General features: G+C 44.3%; 1 protein-coding gene across 6 annotated transcripts in view; it reads right to left on the bottom strand.

The window, feature by feature from the left end:
* KALRN (kalirin RhoGEF kinase) overlaps nt 1-19,524 on the bottom strand; it is a 1,626,736-nt gene that overhangs the window by 357,333 nt on the left and 1,249,879 nt on the right. For all 6 annotated transcript variants that reach the window (XM_086957084.1, XM_086957086.1, XM_086957088.1 and 3 more), the window contains exon 34: nt 10,777-11,023. In XM_086957084.1, the coding sequence (XP_086813210.1) occupies nt 10,777-11,023 (247 nt within the window). The remainder of the gene's footprint in view (nt 1-10,776; nt 11,024-19,524) is intronic.

Below are 19,524 nucleotides of genomic sequence, written 5' to 3'. Positions count from 1 at the left end.
CACCCACCAATGGGCGAATTTACGAACATTCAGGATCTAGATCACGACTAAACAATGCTACTGCACCGATTAACAAACTAATATTTACCGGAGCTCGAAATTTTTGATTCATGCACATAAATTAAACCGAGATTGAGAAGAACATGTTCAGACTTCAATAGAAAAATAATAAACTGAAGTAATAGATTGATACACTATTTTTTTCAATATAAGAACTAGGACCTTGATCACTTTGGGCAAGTCTTTCGTGTAAATAAATATGCAACAAATATACCCGCCTTACAATTTTCTAATGAAGGCATTTTCAGAATGCAAATTAAAAGGCAGTGTTGGAGAGCAGGTACACCGCTTGAAAATGGTGGACTTCAAAAATAAATCAAATTAAAAAAGATATTTTTATAAACATTTTCTATTTAATTTGCAGAACCCTCGATTGCTCCAAAATGTTTTTTTGCCACATTAAAAGAAACCAGCCTGCAAACTACTTTACTAACTAATCATCAGATTCTGAACCTGCTTGGGCACAAACGCCCATTTTCTTTTTCATTCTTAGGAAGTCAGCATGGCCTGAGAGAGAGAGAGAGAGAGTACGTCGAGGTCGGGATTTCCAGAGTCGAGCAGCCTGGACTCTGAAGGCCCCACCACCATTAAGTACCCCGTAGAAGAGGCACTGTTGTAGATTCCCGGTAAAGCATGCTTGGACATTGTTGCAGCCTACCTCTGCTCTTTTTTGCAGGTGTCCCTTAAATCTTCCATCCTGCCAGGATACTAGAAGGCTGCAGGCTCCTATCTTACTTTATCTCCTCTTTACCCGTGCGTAACGGAAACGATGTTATACATAAAAAATATTGCTCACCTCTATACAGGCAACAGAGATCGGATGGCCTAATATAATAAAATAGGAAAGCCCAATCCAATAACTGTGTTTAAGAAACAGGCAGACATTGACCAGCTTGGAACTTCGGTTTACAGTCCAAAGCCTAAGCTTTTAGCTGCAAAATTATTTTTCTTCGGTCAGCATTTTCTCCATCGTAGATCGAATTTCTCCCATTTCGAAGTGGTAGTGCGGTGAACGCTTGCAGATCGCCTCACACAGAGATTCCACCTTGTACAGGCGACCGAAACTAATTAGACAATGGGTCATCGACAGCGTCTCATAGTGAACGTAGAAGGAAGGCCAATGGCGTTTAATGAACTTAGAATAAGGGGGAAGGTGACAGAGAAAGACTGGAGTGTGAAAGGAAATAACAGAAAACGCGAAAATATTAATAGTGAACATAGAAAGAAGAGAATGAAAAAGTTAGATCGAATAAAATCACTTCAGGCAATTAAAAGCAGAAACATCGGAAACATCGCTTAAAAGTCACGGGACTGAAGGGCACATGATTGCAACAGCATTTCCACATGGGTCTTATATGAGCACAGTGTGCTACCACATAAAAAGTGTCAACTACACGTTATTACTGTTAGTCATCTTGTATCATACCATAAGGGCAGAATAGCGATTTGATTTCTTTCTACTGAAGTAAACTGTTCCTTCAATGACCGAAGATTTCAAAAGCATTCCTAATATATGGTGAAGCAGTGCCACCTAGTGGGAGACAGCAATATTGCACTTCGATGGGCCAGCAGTCATGCTGGCAGTACAAGAGGTATCATCACGAGCGCCAACCACTTCAACTCCGGTTCGTTTTCCTTCGCTAAGGTTGCAGCACAGCAAACTCCAGTTTACTGGAGAGACACTCCTTTCCTCGTTGTCTCCTACAAGCCACTGCACCTTACTTGGCAGTCAGAAGACAGTGGTGCATTTCAGAAATATGATTTATTTGGCTAAAAATAACATGAAAATGGGAAACAAGGATATTATAGTCGCATTAGAAAGGAAAAGGAGAACGTGTAAGCTATGTCTTTTATTCTGAGCAGTGGAGCTCAAAGACATCAAAGAGGTTGTAAATCTCGTTATAGATTGGGCAGAAAACAATCAAGAAACTTTAGTGAAAAATGAACGTGATCCACAAACAAAAAAGTATGAGGCTCTTTAAAAGGCCGATATCACCTATACACAAAGTGGCTTCATGTTCATTTTTATTGAACTAGTAGAGCTGTTCTTAACGGCAACATTTAGCACTGTAGTGCTGTTACTGTGAACACAAGCTTGTTTTGTAGCATTTCCTTGTCCAAGTATGTTTCCTCTTGCTGGTGAAGGGCAGGAGCATGCATGGTTGGCGGTTTGCGTGGAACAGGTGTTCCATGAGAAGAAAAGTGTGGTGCATGAGGGAAGAAAGGGGTTTCAGTTGAAGTCATGCATGGAATTGGAAAAGCTTACACAGGCCTGGATGTCTTTCATTAACCCGTAACGTCTTACATTTGGTGTATGTCGCTCTGGACTTTGAACCATAAACATTCTGAAACAAGAATTGGCAAAGCCAACAGATCTCACCTGTGCAAGAGAGATTATATTGGCTTTGGCAAATGGTTTTAGCCATGTTGTACACCAGCGTGACAGTTTTTCCGCATGGCTGAAAGTTAGTGGCTTAGACAAGATTGGTGTGGAGTGTCAGAGTGGAATGGTGAAGAGTGGCATGGAGTAGAGTGGTGAAGAGTTGAGTGTCGTGGAGTGGCGTACAGTGAAGTAGAATGGCTTGGAATGGTAGAGAGCACTGGCATAAAGTATTGTAGAGTACAGTGGTGTAGAGTGCTGTGGCATAGAATTCAGCAGCCTACAATGCAGCATCATAAAATGCAATTGTGTAGAATAGTGTTGCATAGTACAGTACATTGGGGTAGAAAGCAGTGGTGTAGAGTACAGTTGAGTGGTGTAGAGGGGCAAAGAGTAAAGTGGTACGCCACTTTACTTTACTCTACAGCACTCTAATCAGCACCACATGTAGAGTGCAGTGGAGTAAAGTGCAGTGGTGCACAGTTGAATTGAGTGTCGTATAGTGCAGTGGCACAGCATGGTGCACAGTAGAGTGGTGTAAAAAGGTGCAGAGTGGAGTATAGTGCCTTAAAGTACAGTGGCACAGAGTGGAGAAATGTACAGTAGCATGGCATAGAGTGCATTTGCATAAAATGCAGGTGTGCAGAGTAGAGCAGTGTGACGGGGGCGGGTCCCCTGGTGGAGGAACAAACACCAGAACTGGACTGGTGGTCCGCCACCCCACTTTTACCTACTTCCATTCCCTCCCTACAGCAGCCTGACTCATACCCTCTGGATGAGTGGGCGGTAAGAGACCCCGAACACTGGTGGCTAGACGAGGAGGTGAGGGTACCTGATCCCTTTAAGAGGGAGTACACAACAGACAAAACCCCGCCCCTACAGCGTCACTGCGTCAAAAGGGGGAAGAAACCAGGAAGCGACGGACGGCGTTTTCCCGGAGGAGAGAGGAGTATACCGAAGCGGAGAGCAGAGTGAGGAAGAGAAGAACAACACGGAACAAACCCTGAAGACCGGTGCGGGATCGGAGAAGCCAGGAGGCCACCGTTTCCATGTGTCTCCCCGCCACGCTCCCACGGGAGGAGCGTGGCTCCAACAGGTACGGGGCAGAGTGGCGGGCTGGGTGGGACGTCGGGTCCAACCTACAGAGTAGCCTGTATATTTGTATAGCCCCGTGTATAGTCCTCTGACCCTCTCCCCTTTTCCTCTCACGAGCACTCCTACACTTCGGCTGTATAAATTCATCACTGCACTAGGTTACCCTCACTCCCGGTCCTTGCTTTTCCCTAGTCCCAAACCCTCCACTAATTCGGCCCTATCTCACTCCTTTCCTTACGACGGCTGCAACCGGAAACCTGGGGGAAGAGATGCTACCCGACCTCATCGCAAGCTGGAGCCCCTACGGAAACCTGCCCTTGACCCGGCCGCCTTTGCTAGAGAGAGAATCACCAGCCGAAGGAGAAAGTCTTACATCAAAATAAAGCCTTCCCTTAAAACCTTCTTCAAGGTCTCGGACTCTGTTTCTACTTCCCTTACCCCTGCTGTCTCACCGTCCCATGCCAACCCGGGACAAGCAGCTTAGAGGGCAGTGTTGCAAAATAGACTGACAAGAGTGCATTGGCGCAAAGTGCAGTGGCATAGATTATAGTGGTACTGAGTAGATTGGATTTTGTTGTAGAGTGTTGCAGAGTAGAGTGCAGTTGCATACAATTTAGCGGCATACGATGCAGCGTCGTAGAATTCAGTGGCGTAGGTTAGTGTTGTACAACAGAGTGCAGTGGCGTAGAGTGCAGTGGTAGGGTGTAGATTAGAGGGGCATATAGTGCAGTGGTGCAGAGTGCAGTACCCTGAAGTGGTGTAAAGTAGAGTGGTGCAGAGTAGAGTGCAGTGGCTCGGGTGGTGCAGAGTAGAGTGGATTATGCATGGTGTGGAAGCACACTGCCATCATAGACAACACATTTTAATTGAAATGACCATTACATTTGCACAGACATACAGTTTTACTAATAAAACTATGCAGCTCACAAACTTTAATGTGTGGAAATGGCATCACCTAGTGTATTGATGTGTTTTGATCATATTAAAGTATGTGTTCCCAATACAGTTCAGAAGTAACAACAATGTGCTTCTTTAGTTATTTCTGAATTCTGATATATTCTGAAATACTTGCACAGTTGATTTAAATGTGTGCTAGAAAAGCTTGTCTACCCCAGTAACCAGCAAGATTGACACATGAATCCTCTCACTTTGAAGTCAGAGAAAGACAAGTAAACATCAAGCTCCCTCGGAATACAGAGCCTGAAATAAAACCTCTGTCTTTGAATACATGGAAAATGTGACTATAAAAGACCAAGATTTACAGGCCTGTTTACAGAAAGGGGCAGTCGTGGAAGAAAACAAGGAGAGATTGTCACTTCCAAGGAGAAAAGCCTTTTCCCACAAACTCATTTTGGACAGCCTAAAACAAAAAGCCAGTCAACTGAAAGGCAGAAAACGTTAGTTACAAACCACAAAACCAATGGAAAGCAACGGGAGGAAAGCATTCCCAAGGAAGCTTTCTGAATGTCCCCAAGACGTATTTAACAAACCAGACAGCTGCGCTGTCTGTTAGGCTTCGACCTAAAAATACCAGAGATGTGTCCCTCTCCATGTTTCACATGGGGCACAATGACTTAGCAAAACAGATATCTGTGCCATGAAAGCAAGATTGCATTTCCATTGCCCTGGAAGCACTATGTGCTAGGACTCTGGTGGCATTAGCCCCACCGTACCTACTGCAAAGACCTGTGAGCAGCATCTAAATCTCTGGTTTGAGCTCTGGCTGGGAAGATGTATCCCTCGAAGGTATCTATGTTTCCCTCTGTTCCAAGGTACACAGAAAAATCGTGCCATTGTTTTAGGCTATACTAGAACAGACGTTATGCTACTTGTAATGCACACATAGGAAACTCAATTGAGGTTTAGAAATGTGTGGACCCCTTGCTTGTGGGCACAGTGGGATCTTACATGTGGCCAACGGCAATACACAGGTGTTGAGTTATACTCTGGTACATTAGGGTAGGTATAGATTTGATGCCAGTCAAGTAAATCATTCCTGAGTTTGGGAGCATGGACGACACAATAACAGTCTCCATAAACACTTGCTTTTAAAAGATAAGAAAAGTCTAGATTTTGAGTGTGGCGCTAGTGGAATGCCTAAACTGAGATGTCAACAATGGCAACATTGGACATGCATTTGAATTCCAGGCAGAGGAAGGTAAAGCTGAAACGGCAATTTGCTAGGTGCTTAATTATCCAGACAGAGGCCCATAAGCTCACCTTTTGAACGTGGGTCAATATTTGGCCAGTGGGATTCTTTGCCATTTATCAATGGCCCAGTTCACTCTGGGGAGACAGGAGGATATTAAGCATTTACATAGTAGTTCAATGACATCGATTATTGGTGGCCACTAAAGCCGCAAGGGCATCAAAGATAACATTTGATCTGCTAAAGTTACCAGATTAGATAAACGCATCTTTTGTGACATTGATGGTTTGTTTGTTCATACGCTGGTGTCTTTTTCAGAGCGAGAGAATGGTGTTTGACGGATTTTAGAAATAAAAATAGATGCAAAAAAATGTGAGAGAGGCTGATGTTGGCTTTCAAGCAAGAACCTGGGTCAGAAGAATGCCAGTCTCAGACTGGAGACTTCTTCGGCAATCTTTCCATCCATTCTTGAGACAGAACAACGTTTCTACAAGCACAGTAGAATGGTATCAGCCCATAAATAGTAGGGGAGAATGGTATCTTTCAGGATATTCGTAAGAGGGTTCATGTTCTTATCTAACAGCAGAAGGGACAGCAGGGTCCCTCGGGGGCTTGGAGTGTCGTCTCACGTGGTCATGCATGCTTCATCTTTCAATGTCAGAAGCAGGTGCCCGATTGGTAGGAGTCTGGAAATTATGCTTTCTTGTGAAGGGCTGCGGTTGCCTCCAGCAACCTGTATTAGTACCAGACGTGTGACCTGTGATATGGCAGTAGCTGGAAAGAGCAAGCAGTTCTTAAGCAATAGAGTAACAATATCTGGTTGCCTGAAGGAAGAGTCCTAGGCAGAAGGTGCAGCTGGCTGTGGAAGCTGGAGCCTCTTTGCCAAGAGGTTGACAATGTAGCCTCATGTGAGCTGCAGTCTTCAAGGACAGAAGGTCACTGGCACAAACTATCAAGAGGACCTGAACGCTGACATTAAGTGTAGAAGTCTTGTTGCTGGGACCAGTGGTAATAATTTGGAGCTTTTGCGACTGAGGGATGATTTTATTTCAGATGGCAAATGACTTTTGGCAATGATAAGCATGCAGAGGATAGAAACCAGGATCATCTTAAAGTTGTGTTGATGCCTTAGTGGTGGCCTTGTAAGAAATTAATGAGGCTCAATCATTTTCCAATGCGCAAAACAAAGACTGCATATATATTCATTTTTGTTACTGTTGAGACATGGTAAATCAGATTAACGATAAGAGAGAAGATGCAGTGTTGGATAACCATTTTTAAAAGTTAAAATCTTGCCACTGGTCTCTAACATAGATGTTACTCAGGGCTCACTACTACCTAATATCTATTAATGGCATGCAAACAACAAGTTGATGGAAGGAGTGCTTAAATTCACCTCATTCCATGTATAGACAGAGAACAGGAGTATGCAAGCAAGTCTTGGTCCTGCTCTATTGGAACAGTCTGTTCTGAACTGCCAAGCCGCCATGGCCCCTCCAGACAGGAACACACAACACCCTAACCAGTTTTGGCCTTCCTAGGTCTTTTCAATGAGGTATTGCTTGAGTCCCATGGCACAGTGAGCTTGAGACTCCCGTCTGTGCATACCTTTCACGCTTAGGATGTCCACTGCAACAACTAAAGTGTAACACTTGAATTAATCTTCGCATTGGCAATCATGCGGACCACATTCCAGTCCATCATTTTCCACTATGCCATTCTAGACATACAGAACATTCCTTAGTTGTATAAAAATTATGATGGGGATTGTAATTATAACCTCCTTCATCACTTTAGGATTTCAGGTTGTGATTGTGGAAACCCTTGAGTACAACTGTGGCTCTACTTTTCAAAAGGTGATGTGTCATTCATTCACTGTTAAGTTTTTATCCCCCCAAAAAATCCTTCAAAAAAACCCATACATTTTCAGCTGAGATTAGGGCACATTTTACGCAACAGACCGCTTAAAGCAAGTAAACCACTACTATAAACAATTCTGCATCAAGGAAAGCACATACAACGAGACAAGTCTCTTTCACCTGGTATGTTTTTGGATTACACTTGAAAAAAAAACATTAGATATAAACACAAACATATTCCAACAAAGTCACACACCCCCTAAAATCCTTCAACATGAACCTATACCCATTTATCACCTGATTAAGTAACCCAGGTAATAACCCGCTTTAAACGACAGACAAATTGATTGCCCTTATCAAAGAACTTGTCTCACCAACAACTTGTTATCAACACAGCGCTTGTTTCTGCATTGTTGGGGTCACTTCCTGCCTTTCCCTGGTACTCATAGAAAGTTTTAATTATCAGGGTAGTCCATTTTCTACCATGGAATTTCATAGATGCTTTGGGTAGTGTCACGCACAATATTTTTAGGTCGATGATTTAGTAGTGCGATACTCGAGACTCCGTTTTCTGGTATCACTTTGTCACAAATGGTATGCTATATATATATTGGAGTTTAAATAACAGCTCTGCAAATAGAAAACATCAAACAAAGTCTATAAGAACAGGCCTTAGCGTAAACACCTAATGGTGAGTAATACTACTGAGCATTTATGGAGCGCCGATGATCAAATAAATTACTGTAAAGCACTCAAGCCACAAAGTAGAAGTTGTTATTGCCAAGCAGACACTCATGGCCAAAAGAATGGGGAACGACTGAATCACAGACCTCGAAATTCAACCCTGTGATTAGCACACTCAGTCCTAATGACAGCAGACACTACACTCATGCAGGAACAAGTTATGTCAGCAGCAGCCCGAGGCCTCCAAAGCCGAGGCACATCATGGGAATCTGAGATGTAAAGAGGGGACCATCTTACAGTGGGTTCCGGCTAGATTAATGTGTATAGGCAATTCATATCCCATAAAAAATCAATGCTGAAAACCTAAAATAATAACCAGGTTAAAAGGAAGATGGGTGAAAAACATGTAACTTAACGGTTTAGGTGTTTAAATCGTGACCGCTCGGCTGGCTGCCTGCTCCTCTGCCCCAAGGAGGGTCCATGGACTCAGATAAACAAAGAACACCCTGCCTGTGTGAACAGGGATTCCTGGCAGTACCACAAGCCCCACTGATGCCTCCTCTTTGGGGTTCTACGGGGAATCCTTACTGTGCCCTTCTCTTCATTTCAATGGGAAGCCACATATCCTTTGCATTCCCCCCAAAAAAAGAGTCTGGCTACTGTTCTGTGCTCTGCCTTCATCTCTTCCAGACTTTACACATATATTGAAATCAGCGCACTTGGGGTATGGATCTGGGAAATACTCTTAATCTGATGGCGGCAGCAGGGTACCAACGTACTAGAAATATAGGACCATTTGTAATACACAAAAAGCAGTGATGTACTTTGCTATAAAACATAGCAGTCTGCGTTAAGCACCGGCTGCAAAGAAATGTGTGAAATGGGAGTGACCTGTTTCAAAGTCAGTAGAGACAACTCAATCTTTCATCTTTTCAGTACCCTTGAATTTATACGGTTATGTGGGAACTCTACCGGAACAATCCATAAGGCATGTGAGTGAATAACACATTGTACCACTATATTTCCACTTACATAGGCGCTTCACATCCAGATGATGTGCTTTTGCAGACAGGCAGCATGTAGCTCCATTGGAGCGCTATGGGTGGAATAGCACGTGTCTGCAATCTGGCTAGTATAAAAAGTGTCTCGATGTTGTACGTGATAGCCTGATAGTGCTCTTTTCTGCAAAGGCACGTACTGAAGCGAAGAGCAGGCAGAGGTAGGATGCTTAACCATTACCTGCTGGGTACAGGCTGATAGAGCGTGAGAGCCCAGTGCGGCCTACAGTACCTGAAGAGCACACCAAGACCTCATCCTGCTGCATGCAGAGGTTTCAAAATGAACACAGATTCCCTAACCAAAAATGAACTGGTAGGTAACAGAGCCAGCATCCGTACTTGAAGAAAGATCTCACAGATGAAACATAAGTATCCAACAATTGAGGTTATTGTGAAAAGGTGAAAGGACTGGGAAAGGTCCCAAGATCACTAAACTAATAAGAACCCTTTGGTGTATTTCCCATATATCTCGAAATGACAGATTAACTCAAAATATGTACAGTGTCATTCAATAAAACCCATATGATAAACAAATCAAGAATTGATGAACAACCGTGTCTAAAAATACTCTGACGCGGCGGGCAGAATTGAAGGCATCCAGTGGCGCTGTAGTAAGGGACATAGAATCCCACGTTGCAGTGATTTTTATTTACAATACGGTGGCCCCCTCCAGCATCCTTACCAACGTGAGGTTCCTGATATAATAAGGTACTTCTCACTGGAATTAAAAAGACCAGAAGCTCTACATATCTGAGTGACTTCGATCCAAAACTCCTCTAAATTTAATGAGAGAGGAACTCTAAATAATTAACTCACAGAATTGTTTGTCCTGAAGAAGGTGGTATCGTTTACACACCGAAACGCTGCGTCGACAACTACAACAACTGTGATTCCTTGACTAATTTTTAAAAAATTGTGTATTTTTTTATTGACTTTATTTTTATATTGAAATTGTACGTGATTTTGGGTACTATTATCACGCTGTATAACAATTGTTTTAATTGATTTGTAATAAATTGTATATTTTTATAACATACACACTGTTTAGGGTTCTTGATTTGTTTATCATAAGGTTTTTATTGAATGACACGGTACATATTTTGAGTTAATCTGGCATTTCGAGATATATGGGAAATACAATAAAGGGTTCTTATTAGTTGAGTGATCTTGGGACCTTCCCCAGTCCTTTCATCTTATGCTCCTTGTCCCAAATTGCACTGTAAAGGAGGCCTCCCTCACTTTTTTACATACATTGTGAAAAGGTTACATATCACACAACCCCTCCCCCTACCTTATTTGTTGGAATAGAGCTTAAGCCACTTTCCTCCCACGTTCTATTGACCTAAAGAAACCGGAAGTGAAATCAGCCCTTGTGCCATATCACCCCGTATGACATCAGCGCGCAATACGATGTAGCTAACTGCACTGCACTGCCACTGCTGTCCAGGTTACATACACCACAAAGACACAAACCAGCAACAAACTGCCTACCTTTTCCTGACGGGAAGAAGCATTCCATCTCCACACTGCTGCGCGAGTGAGAGATGCAGAGAGTACTGCTGGGTACCAGGCCTTCCAGGGGCGGGCTCCGGTCAGTTGTCCGCACCAAGCACCAGCCGGGCCGCTCGCTGGGCCTTTCCAGCAGCTCCACCGTCTGCCCCACCTGGATGCTCAGCTCGGTGCTGTTGCCGGCAATGAAGTCTTGTAGTACCACAGTCAGCTCACAACCTCCAGATAACTAAAGAAAAGAGGGGATCCAATTTAAAATTATCCATATTTTTTTCCCCTAATCATCACAGCCTTCGTAATGACAGTTTGTTTTTAATCCATTTGAAATGAAATATTCACACTTTAAATGATGGAAAGGCTTTTAAAAACTAGTAAAAGTTTGAATTATGAAACATTCGTGTCTGTCCTTATTTCAAGTGGAATGGCCAGGGCTTGTTTCTCGTCCCTGTCTGTGTCTGCCTCCTCCTCTTTTTGCTTAACCCTTTCTGCTGGCCTTAGGACTCTGAGCACTTTACCACTGCTGCCCATTGCTAATGCGCATGTTCTTCTCCCCTAAACATGATGACATAGGTGTATACCTGATTGACATATTTGTTGTACTGATATGTTGTAAAGTGGTATGCCATATAAACCAGGGTCTGTACTTCAAACGCCCACTAGTGGCCAGCAGCACCTTTCAAGCTAGTTTCAGGCCTGCCACTACAGTGCCTGTGTGTGCAGTTTACTACCACTTCAACTTGCCATTTAAAACTACTTGCCATGTCTTAAACTCCCCTTTTATCACATATTAGTCACCCCTCAGGTAGGACCCAAGTAACCCTAATGGCAGGGTGCTATGGAAGTAAAAGGTAAGATATGTGCCTTTATGTTATGCATGTCCTGGCAGTGATAGCCTATTTCGTTTTTCACTACTGAGGCCTATCCTTCTTATATGCCCGCACTGGGAATTCCTTAATATACATTTAAGCTGTAATTCTGGATCAGAGAGGAGTAGCTTTTTCATGTTTTATGAGTTTAGAATGGTAATGATAAATCCTCCTTATTGGGGTAAGTTTGATTTAACATTACTGTTTTACAAATGCTGCTTTTAGAAAGTGGACATTTCCCAGAACTTACTGCTCTTGGTGCCTGAAAGCCTGCCTACAAAACAGGTCAGAGCTGGGCAACAGCTACTCTATGTATATTCCCGCATGAAAGCCACAAACACAGGAAGGAGAAGAGAAAGCTCACACTTACATCTGAATAGGCTGTGTCCCAGGGTTAGCCTAGGAGACAGGTCTGGGTGAAAGGGATCCTTGTGCACTTCAGAGAGTTCTTTTGAAGTCATCCCCTACATCAAAGGCACTTTTGGGTATAAGTACTAGCTCTCTGTCCCGCTAAAATCAGACACTTCGGAATCTTAAACTGAACCTCTTTTAGAGGGGCTGCTTAAAGGAGTTAACTGGACTGCTTTTCTGATTGTTGCTCTGCTGCTCCCTGACTCTGCTGGAAGGAGAGCTGGACTCTGTCTTCCCTCCAAGTGATCTCCAAGGGCTTGTTGTCTTGACTCCTGTTTAATAAAGTCTGATGGACAGAAAAGACCTCCTACAATTCTGCTGGTGCTGTTGGACTCTGCCTTCTGTGAGCCCTATTCATGCCTGAGGGGACCCCTCAAAGTTTTGGGCCTCAGAAGTAGGTTCTGCAGCTGCTCTCATCACCTAGAGCTCCTGGGATAAAGTATTTGGCCTCTACGGGACCACAAACAGGCACGTTCGCACTGGGACTGTGCTGCTCGCTTGAAAGATCAGCACGAGCTGCTGCAGCATCATGTCCTCGCACAGCAAGCATCACTGACCGTGACCTTGAGGCCCCATCTGCTGTCCACGATGCCAGTTTGACTCTTCACGCCAGCAGGATCCTAGCTGGCAACGCTTTACTCGCTCCCGACGATCATCCTCCCGTGAACGGGACACTTCGCTCAGCTTGAGAAGGTAATACTTCAGTGGGACCTGTTTGGAACTGTATCCGACCCGTACTCCACCGTAGTCGGCCTGAACTTTGGATTTACCCCATTCTAGCGTGACCTAAAGTAACCTTTTAGCACTACTGACTTCTAGGCACTGTTTTTGATTCGTTCTTTAGTTCAACTTATCGGATTTTTGTTGTTTTGGTCTGGTTTTATTCATAAAAATATAATCTATATTATTAACCCTGTGTGGAGTACTTTTGTGGTGTATTCATTGTTACTGCATGTGTGTGAATTGCACAGATACTTTACATATTGCCTTTGTAGATAAGTCAGACTGCCCTGCTATTTGCCAAGCTACCAGAGGGTTAGCACAGGTTATTTTATTGTGTATCTAGCTTACCCTAACTAGAGGGGCGGTTCCTGCCTGGCCGCATACCTCAGCCAACCAGGAACGCCATTTTTAACACATGTTCAGTGTGTTTGCACTAACCCAGCAGCCTAGAGAGGCCACCTTCTCCCTTTTGTGCCTCACAGTTGCACAAACATTTTCAGATTTATTGCCAACATTTCATATAAAAAAATCTGAAAAAACACTATTCAGGAGGCAAAGGTGTTTTTTTTTTTACCAATTCCACATTGTGCTTGACATCCTGGCATCTAAGATGCCAGCATCCAGAAGGATCTAAGGAAGACTTTGAAGTGAAGGATTTACATCTCAAACGTGATGAATTTAGAAACGCCACAGTTAAAGCAAGCAGCAGTGCTAAAAAAAACTAACCTAATCTTTCACCTATAATGCCTAGTGGCTCTCTCTTCCCCCATTCCTGTACAATGTCTACCATCAAAGATAATACTTAGGAAACGTGAATGTACGCCTAATAAGGATCATAGGTCTTTGACCCAGACACACAAGCAATTAGACGTAGTTGCCAAAGTCAGTGGATATCCTGAAACTCTGGCATGGATCCTGCAAGAGCTACTTTGGACACATCTAATCCATAACAACGTATGGGACAACTAATTTCTTAAAGACTGTGGCAGAGAGAGGGAAATACCAGATTTACACAATATATTTACAAAATCCAATACATATCATTATGACGGCAGGAAAACGAATTACAAAGCATTATTATAAAATTTACTATCAATAGATTATACGGTATGTGCTTCAATTTCAAAGAGAATTTCAGGTATTAATTAGGATCACGTTATTTACTAGCCAATTGGAGACACACCAAGCTGTGTGCAGGTTGTTACAAGTAAACGTTGGTATTATAAACGAGATTATAAAAATAAGTCAGAAATTTGCATCTCCACAGGTCTGGCAGGAAAGCAGCACTCTTTTTGGCTAGAATTTGTTGTAAATAAAGAGTCAACAGCATATTAGTTAACTCTCTTAGTGCAGCCGTCGGCCAATGGCCAACAGCCATACTCATTCCCCAGTGCGTCTGTCTGCCATTGGTCGATAGTGGTGAGGGTTATAAAGGCTCCTCTGGTGGTCTAAACCAGAGGGAGCGCTTTATTATTATTTTTTTCATCAGGCTTCTCAGGAACAGCTTTCTGAGAAGCCTGAATGTTTTTTTTACTGTAATGACGATCAGCGTGTGCTGTTTTCATTGTAGTAAACTGAAAGTAAAACAAGCCCATCGGCTTGTTTACTTTCAATGAATCTGTTCTCGGGGATCTCCCATTTCAAATTATACTTCTGCCCAGTGGATCCCTGTTTGGTGATTGCCACAGTCGAGTGATCCCAAGCAGGGAACCCACCCACCAGGGATAGGGAGAGCGGTCCCCTGGGCAAAGACTTGTGCTCCCCATGGCAATTGTATTATTTCAGGATTTCTGCCCCTCCCCCCAGGCAATTAGCCCTGATCTGCGCCCACCTCCTGGGGGGGGGGTGGCGGAAAGCCTACGAGAAAACAGGGATTATATATATAGCCTGGTTGTTTCCTTCTGAGGTCCATGAATAAGGGGCAGGTTTTGGCCCCGAAACGCGTCGGACGTTCCTTTGAAGCAAGAGGGAATCTTCAAACATCGCTCTGGGGGCCACAAAGAAACCGGATGGTTTGGAGTCCGTGGTGAGCCCTTGCCAAAGCGCTTGCGCACTTTGCTTTGAGAGAGATATATATATATATATATATATATATATATATATATATATATATATATATATATATATATATATATATATATATATATATATATTGCCCAACATGGCCATGGTTATGCCATGAAGAACAGCATTGGCCAAGTAAAGAAAACAAGCATTGGAAATGCAATAGGTCTCGCATTAGAAAAGTTGGAGCTATTGGTTTTGTAAATGACTTTTCTTTTTGTTTATTTGTTGGTCTTGAAAACAGCAAAATTAATAGCTTTGTCATTTACAATGCCAATAGTTTTTACCTTTCGCAAACGTGACACCTATAGCATTTGTAATGTAATATGTGTTGTATTTAGATGACTATAAAAAGAAACAGGCTTGTAAATACAAACGTCTACAATTGCACATAGAAATTTACGCGAACACATGCACAAATTGTGAGGATATTTCTGTCTACTGTTTACTACTGTACAAGTGTCTGTGTCATAAGTACAACCCTGTGCCCCGTGTGCATGCACATATATGTACTGTGCGCCTGGCCAGATACCACTGAAGTTATTATCTTAACTCACAAGTACAACTAAGGATTAACACAGCAGACTACGCTGAGATGCTGTTTTCCCGAAAGCTGACACGGCGGGCAGGGGAGGGGGCGGAGCGGGGAGAGGTGCGACACGGCAGGCAGGGGAGGAGAGTAGGAGGAGGAGGGGGGAGGACAAAGCAGCGAAGGGCGAGGAGACAGGCACTCCTCTGAAAGAATGCAACTTTAAGTAACATTAAACAGCAAAGATGCCTGTGCTTGCACCACACGTCATAGCTCCTAAACCACTCACTTCTTATTTTGATTCTTTCCCAATATTTCACAGTACAAAAAGGTGGTGTGTTTTTTTTTGTTGTCCTGAAGCGGAGTGGCCCGGGGGCTGCTTTGCAGGGGGCTGTGGGGACCTTCAGATCTTTACCTTCCTGCCAGGACCTGAGATCACAGGACCAGGGTTAGCGAACTCATGAGGGAGGAAATGAGAGAACAGTATAGTGCTGGCAGCGGAACACACCATCTCGGGCGCTGAATGGAATGTTATAAATATTGCAATTATTTAAATGTCGGTTATAATTGCACTATGTTTTAAATGACCCGTGACAATTGCACATAGAAATTTAAGCGAACACATGCACAAATTGTGAGGATATTTCTGTCTACTGTTTACTACTGTACAAGTGTCTGCGTCATAAGTACAACCCTGTGCCCCATGTGCATGCACATATATGTACTGTGCGCCTGGCCAGATACCACTGAAGTTATTATCTTAACTCACAAGTACAACTAAGGATTAACACAGCAGACTACGCTGAGCTGCTGTTTTCCCGAAAGCTGACACGGCGGGCAGGGGAGGGGGCGGAGCGGGGAGAGGTGCGACACGGCAGGCAGGGGAGGAGAGTAGGAGGAGGAGGGGGGAGGAGAGTAGGAGGAGGAGGGGGGAGGACAAAGCAGCGAAGGGCGAGTGCGTTTTACTCGTACCCTGGTCGCCATATCCCAGTCGGTGGCTCTATAGGTCCAGGTTACGAACACCGCGCGTCTGCGTTACAAGCCTCGCTCCGTAGGCACACTGATTGCTTGAATCGGATTGGTGGATAGAATGCAAGAACGAGGCTTGACACACATAAGTTGACAAAGCTCAGAAACCCTGGAAGACACAGTGATCAGCCATATCGATGTCAGATAGAAGCTGCTACGGTGGGTTTCTTCTAATGAGGCTTATTATATAGAGAACAGGACTACCTCGATGATTTGAATTATTTGAAACTCCGCGAAAAGGCTCTGAGCCTTTTTCGCTACAGTGAAGGAGTTTGTTAAAAAACATGGCATTGAAAATTATTTTTTGAAACATTATTTGTGTCCGCTTTGGTAGTTTCACCATTGTCCACAGTCAAATGTTATTAATAATTTTCGATTCTTGCGTGTCACTGTGACCCAGCTGGTAAAGCTGCCATATCACAAAATGGCCGTCTGCAGCTGGGTACATACATGTTGTCTTATCTTTTTGTTTATGACGCTCACTCTTCTTTATTTAGACAGGAGCGGTATAGTGTTTCAGGAAGCTACAGTTAAGGCTCTCTAAACGAGTGGTGGCCAGCGCCATCTGCTGATTGGTAGCGGTACAGTTTGAGCTGCCAGCCTGCCACTCACCATGCAGACGTTCCGCCCCCGCACAGCCCTGCTTCTTCAAAGACACTGCACGCGGGGTTGGGGACCGTTGGGCTGCGCGTGAACTTCTGCCACGGTTGACAAGGGCGGATCATGGAAGAGGGGGAGGAGCCTGGCGGATTGGGAAAGACTGGCCCCGGGGGCAGGCTGGACATGAACCACGGCTTCGTGAGGCACATCCGACGAAACCAGCTAGCCAGGTGCGTTGCGAGACAGGGGTGATTGGTTAGATGTTAAACAAGCCCATTTGTGTGACGTCACAATGGATGGTACTCATTGGGCAAAGGGGCGGGAAATAAATGATCAGTGATGGGCCTACCATTGGGCATGTAGGACGAATCATTTTGATGTCACAAGGAATTTATTTTTAAGGCGTAAAATAATTCTAATTCTAATTAAAAAGTGTCTGTGTCATAAGTACAACCCTGTGCCCCATGTGCATGCACATATATGTACTGTGCGCCTGGCCAGATAACACTGAAGTTATTATCTTAACTCACAAGTACAACTAAGGATTAACACAGCAGACTACGCTGAGATGCTGTTTTCCCGAAAGCTGACACGGCGGGCAGGGGAGGGGGCGGAGCGGGGAGAGGTGCGACACGGCAGGCAGGGGAGGAGAGTAGGAGGAGGAGGGGGGAGGAGAGTAGGAGGAGGAGGGGGGAGGAGAGTAGGGGAGGCACGACCTAGCGGCCGTGAAATCAAGAAGTGAGGGGGCGGAGCTGGGGGAGGCTGTGAGAGAGAGAGTAGGCAAGGCAGGCGGCTGGGGGCATGTGCACGCGCTTTTAAGCTCAATGCGCATGCGCATTGAGCTTAAATTTCTCGTGCACTGCAAGGAATCGCCACGATTCCTTGCAAGTTGGTTAAAGAGTGGATAAGCCCCCATAGTCTCGCAAGCTCGATGCGCATGCGCATCGACAGGCGAGACCTAAAAAAATGAGAGCAAACCAATTTTGAGAAGCTAAGTATATTTTCCAATGGAAACTTCATATCTCAATCACATATATATTTGCCACTCCATCACATTTAGCTACCCAGTCACTTACAATAAAACGGTGATGGCATAGCCTAATGTGCCGGGCCATGGATACTCAAATTGGGGGTGCATTATGGCAGAAACCCCCTTCGGATGGTGGCCTGTATAATATATAGATCCTCTGTCTGAAGGAGCTACAATACTCTGTGGTCATCACTGTCTCCCTGGCACTTAAAGGGACACTTGGTTCACTAGATAGAAGATCTGCGGGCTCTACTTAGTTCATAAAGTATATCATGGGCACCAGCTGGTACCACAGGCCATTCTGCAGTAGCTCTTGGTTGCAACTGCTACCTTGTTGATGTTCGCAATCCCTGTCCTCTGCTCAGCTACCCTTTCCATTTTGGCTTTCAACTTTCCAGATGAAATTTTACCACCTGGGTGATTGTGCTATTTTTCGTTTAACTCGTGATGTTAGTTTTGAACATAATATAATTATATGAAAAACCTTTAAGAATCTCAGCTTCTGCAGCAAACAAGAAAACTATGTGTGCACACAACTATTCAATGCAAAAAACAGGCCTTTCAATGCTAACACGGAACATTCGTTAATATGGCACCAGAAGGTAGTTTAAGTTAAATCGGTACTTATAAACTACACTTAAAGATTTATAACGATTAAGTATGATTACTTACTACAACATTTGTGTTTAATACATGTGCTATTTAAAAGTAGACTTTTACTCATTTGTAAGAAAAAGTGTTTTGGTTTACAAATGAAATTCGCTCTAGCAAAGGGCATGTGATGTCAGTTCCACTGCCCTTATAGAGTCGGTGAAATTACACCAGAAGCTCTAGTCAACATGTTACGAACCTTAGAAAATATGGGGAAGCATTATGAACGGGTGAAATCCTTTTTAGGTCTCGCCTGTCGATGCGCATGCGCATCGAGCAAGCGAGACTATGGGGGCTTATCCACTCTTTGTCCAACTTGCAAGGAATCGTGGCGATTCCTTGCAGTGCCCGTGACTTTTAAGCTCAATGCGCATGCGCATTGAGCTTAAAAGCGCGTGCACATGCCCCCAGCCGCCTGCCTTGCCTACTCTCCCGCCCCCTCACTTCTTGATTGCACGGCCGCTAGGCCGTGCCTCCCCTACTCCTCCTCCTACTCTCCTCCCCTCGCCGTCTGTTCCCGCACTCCTCCCACACCCCGCTCCGCCCCCTCCCCTGCCTGCCGCGTCGCATTTGTCAAAACTGGTGAGTCTATGTCTGTGACAGGAGGAGCCACGTCGTCTGTGTGTCTTTGTACCCACAGGTGTCCAGAAGTTTGGCCATGTTGTTTTTATGTCCTCGGAACCAAGGCCTGCTTCGATTCAGAGATGCTCGATCCCAAGTGTTTCTTCGGAGCCAATGCGGGGTTAAAGTTTGTTTGGTAGCTTTCGGTGCCGATGTACTTGTTGGTGCTGACTTGTGCTGGAGCCATCCTCCTGATGTGGCCTTGT

This window comes from Lissotriton vulgaris, chromosome 2_1, assembly GCF_964263255.1.
Source record: "Lissotriton vulgaris chromosome 2_1, aLisVul1.2, whole genome shotgun sequence".
Lineage (NCBI taxonomy): Eukaryota > Metazoa > Chordata > Amphibia > Caudata > Salamandridae > Lissotriton > Lissotriton vulgaris.
This window is presented reverse-complemented; position numbering and strand designations above follow the sequence as displayed.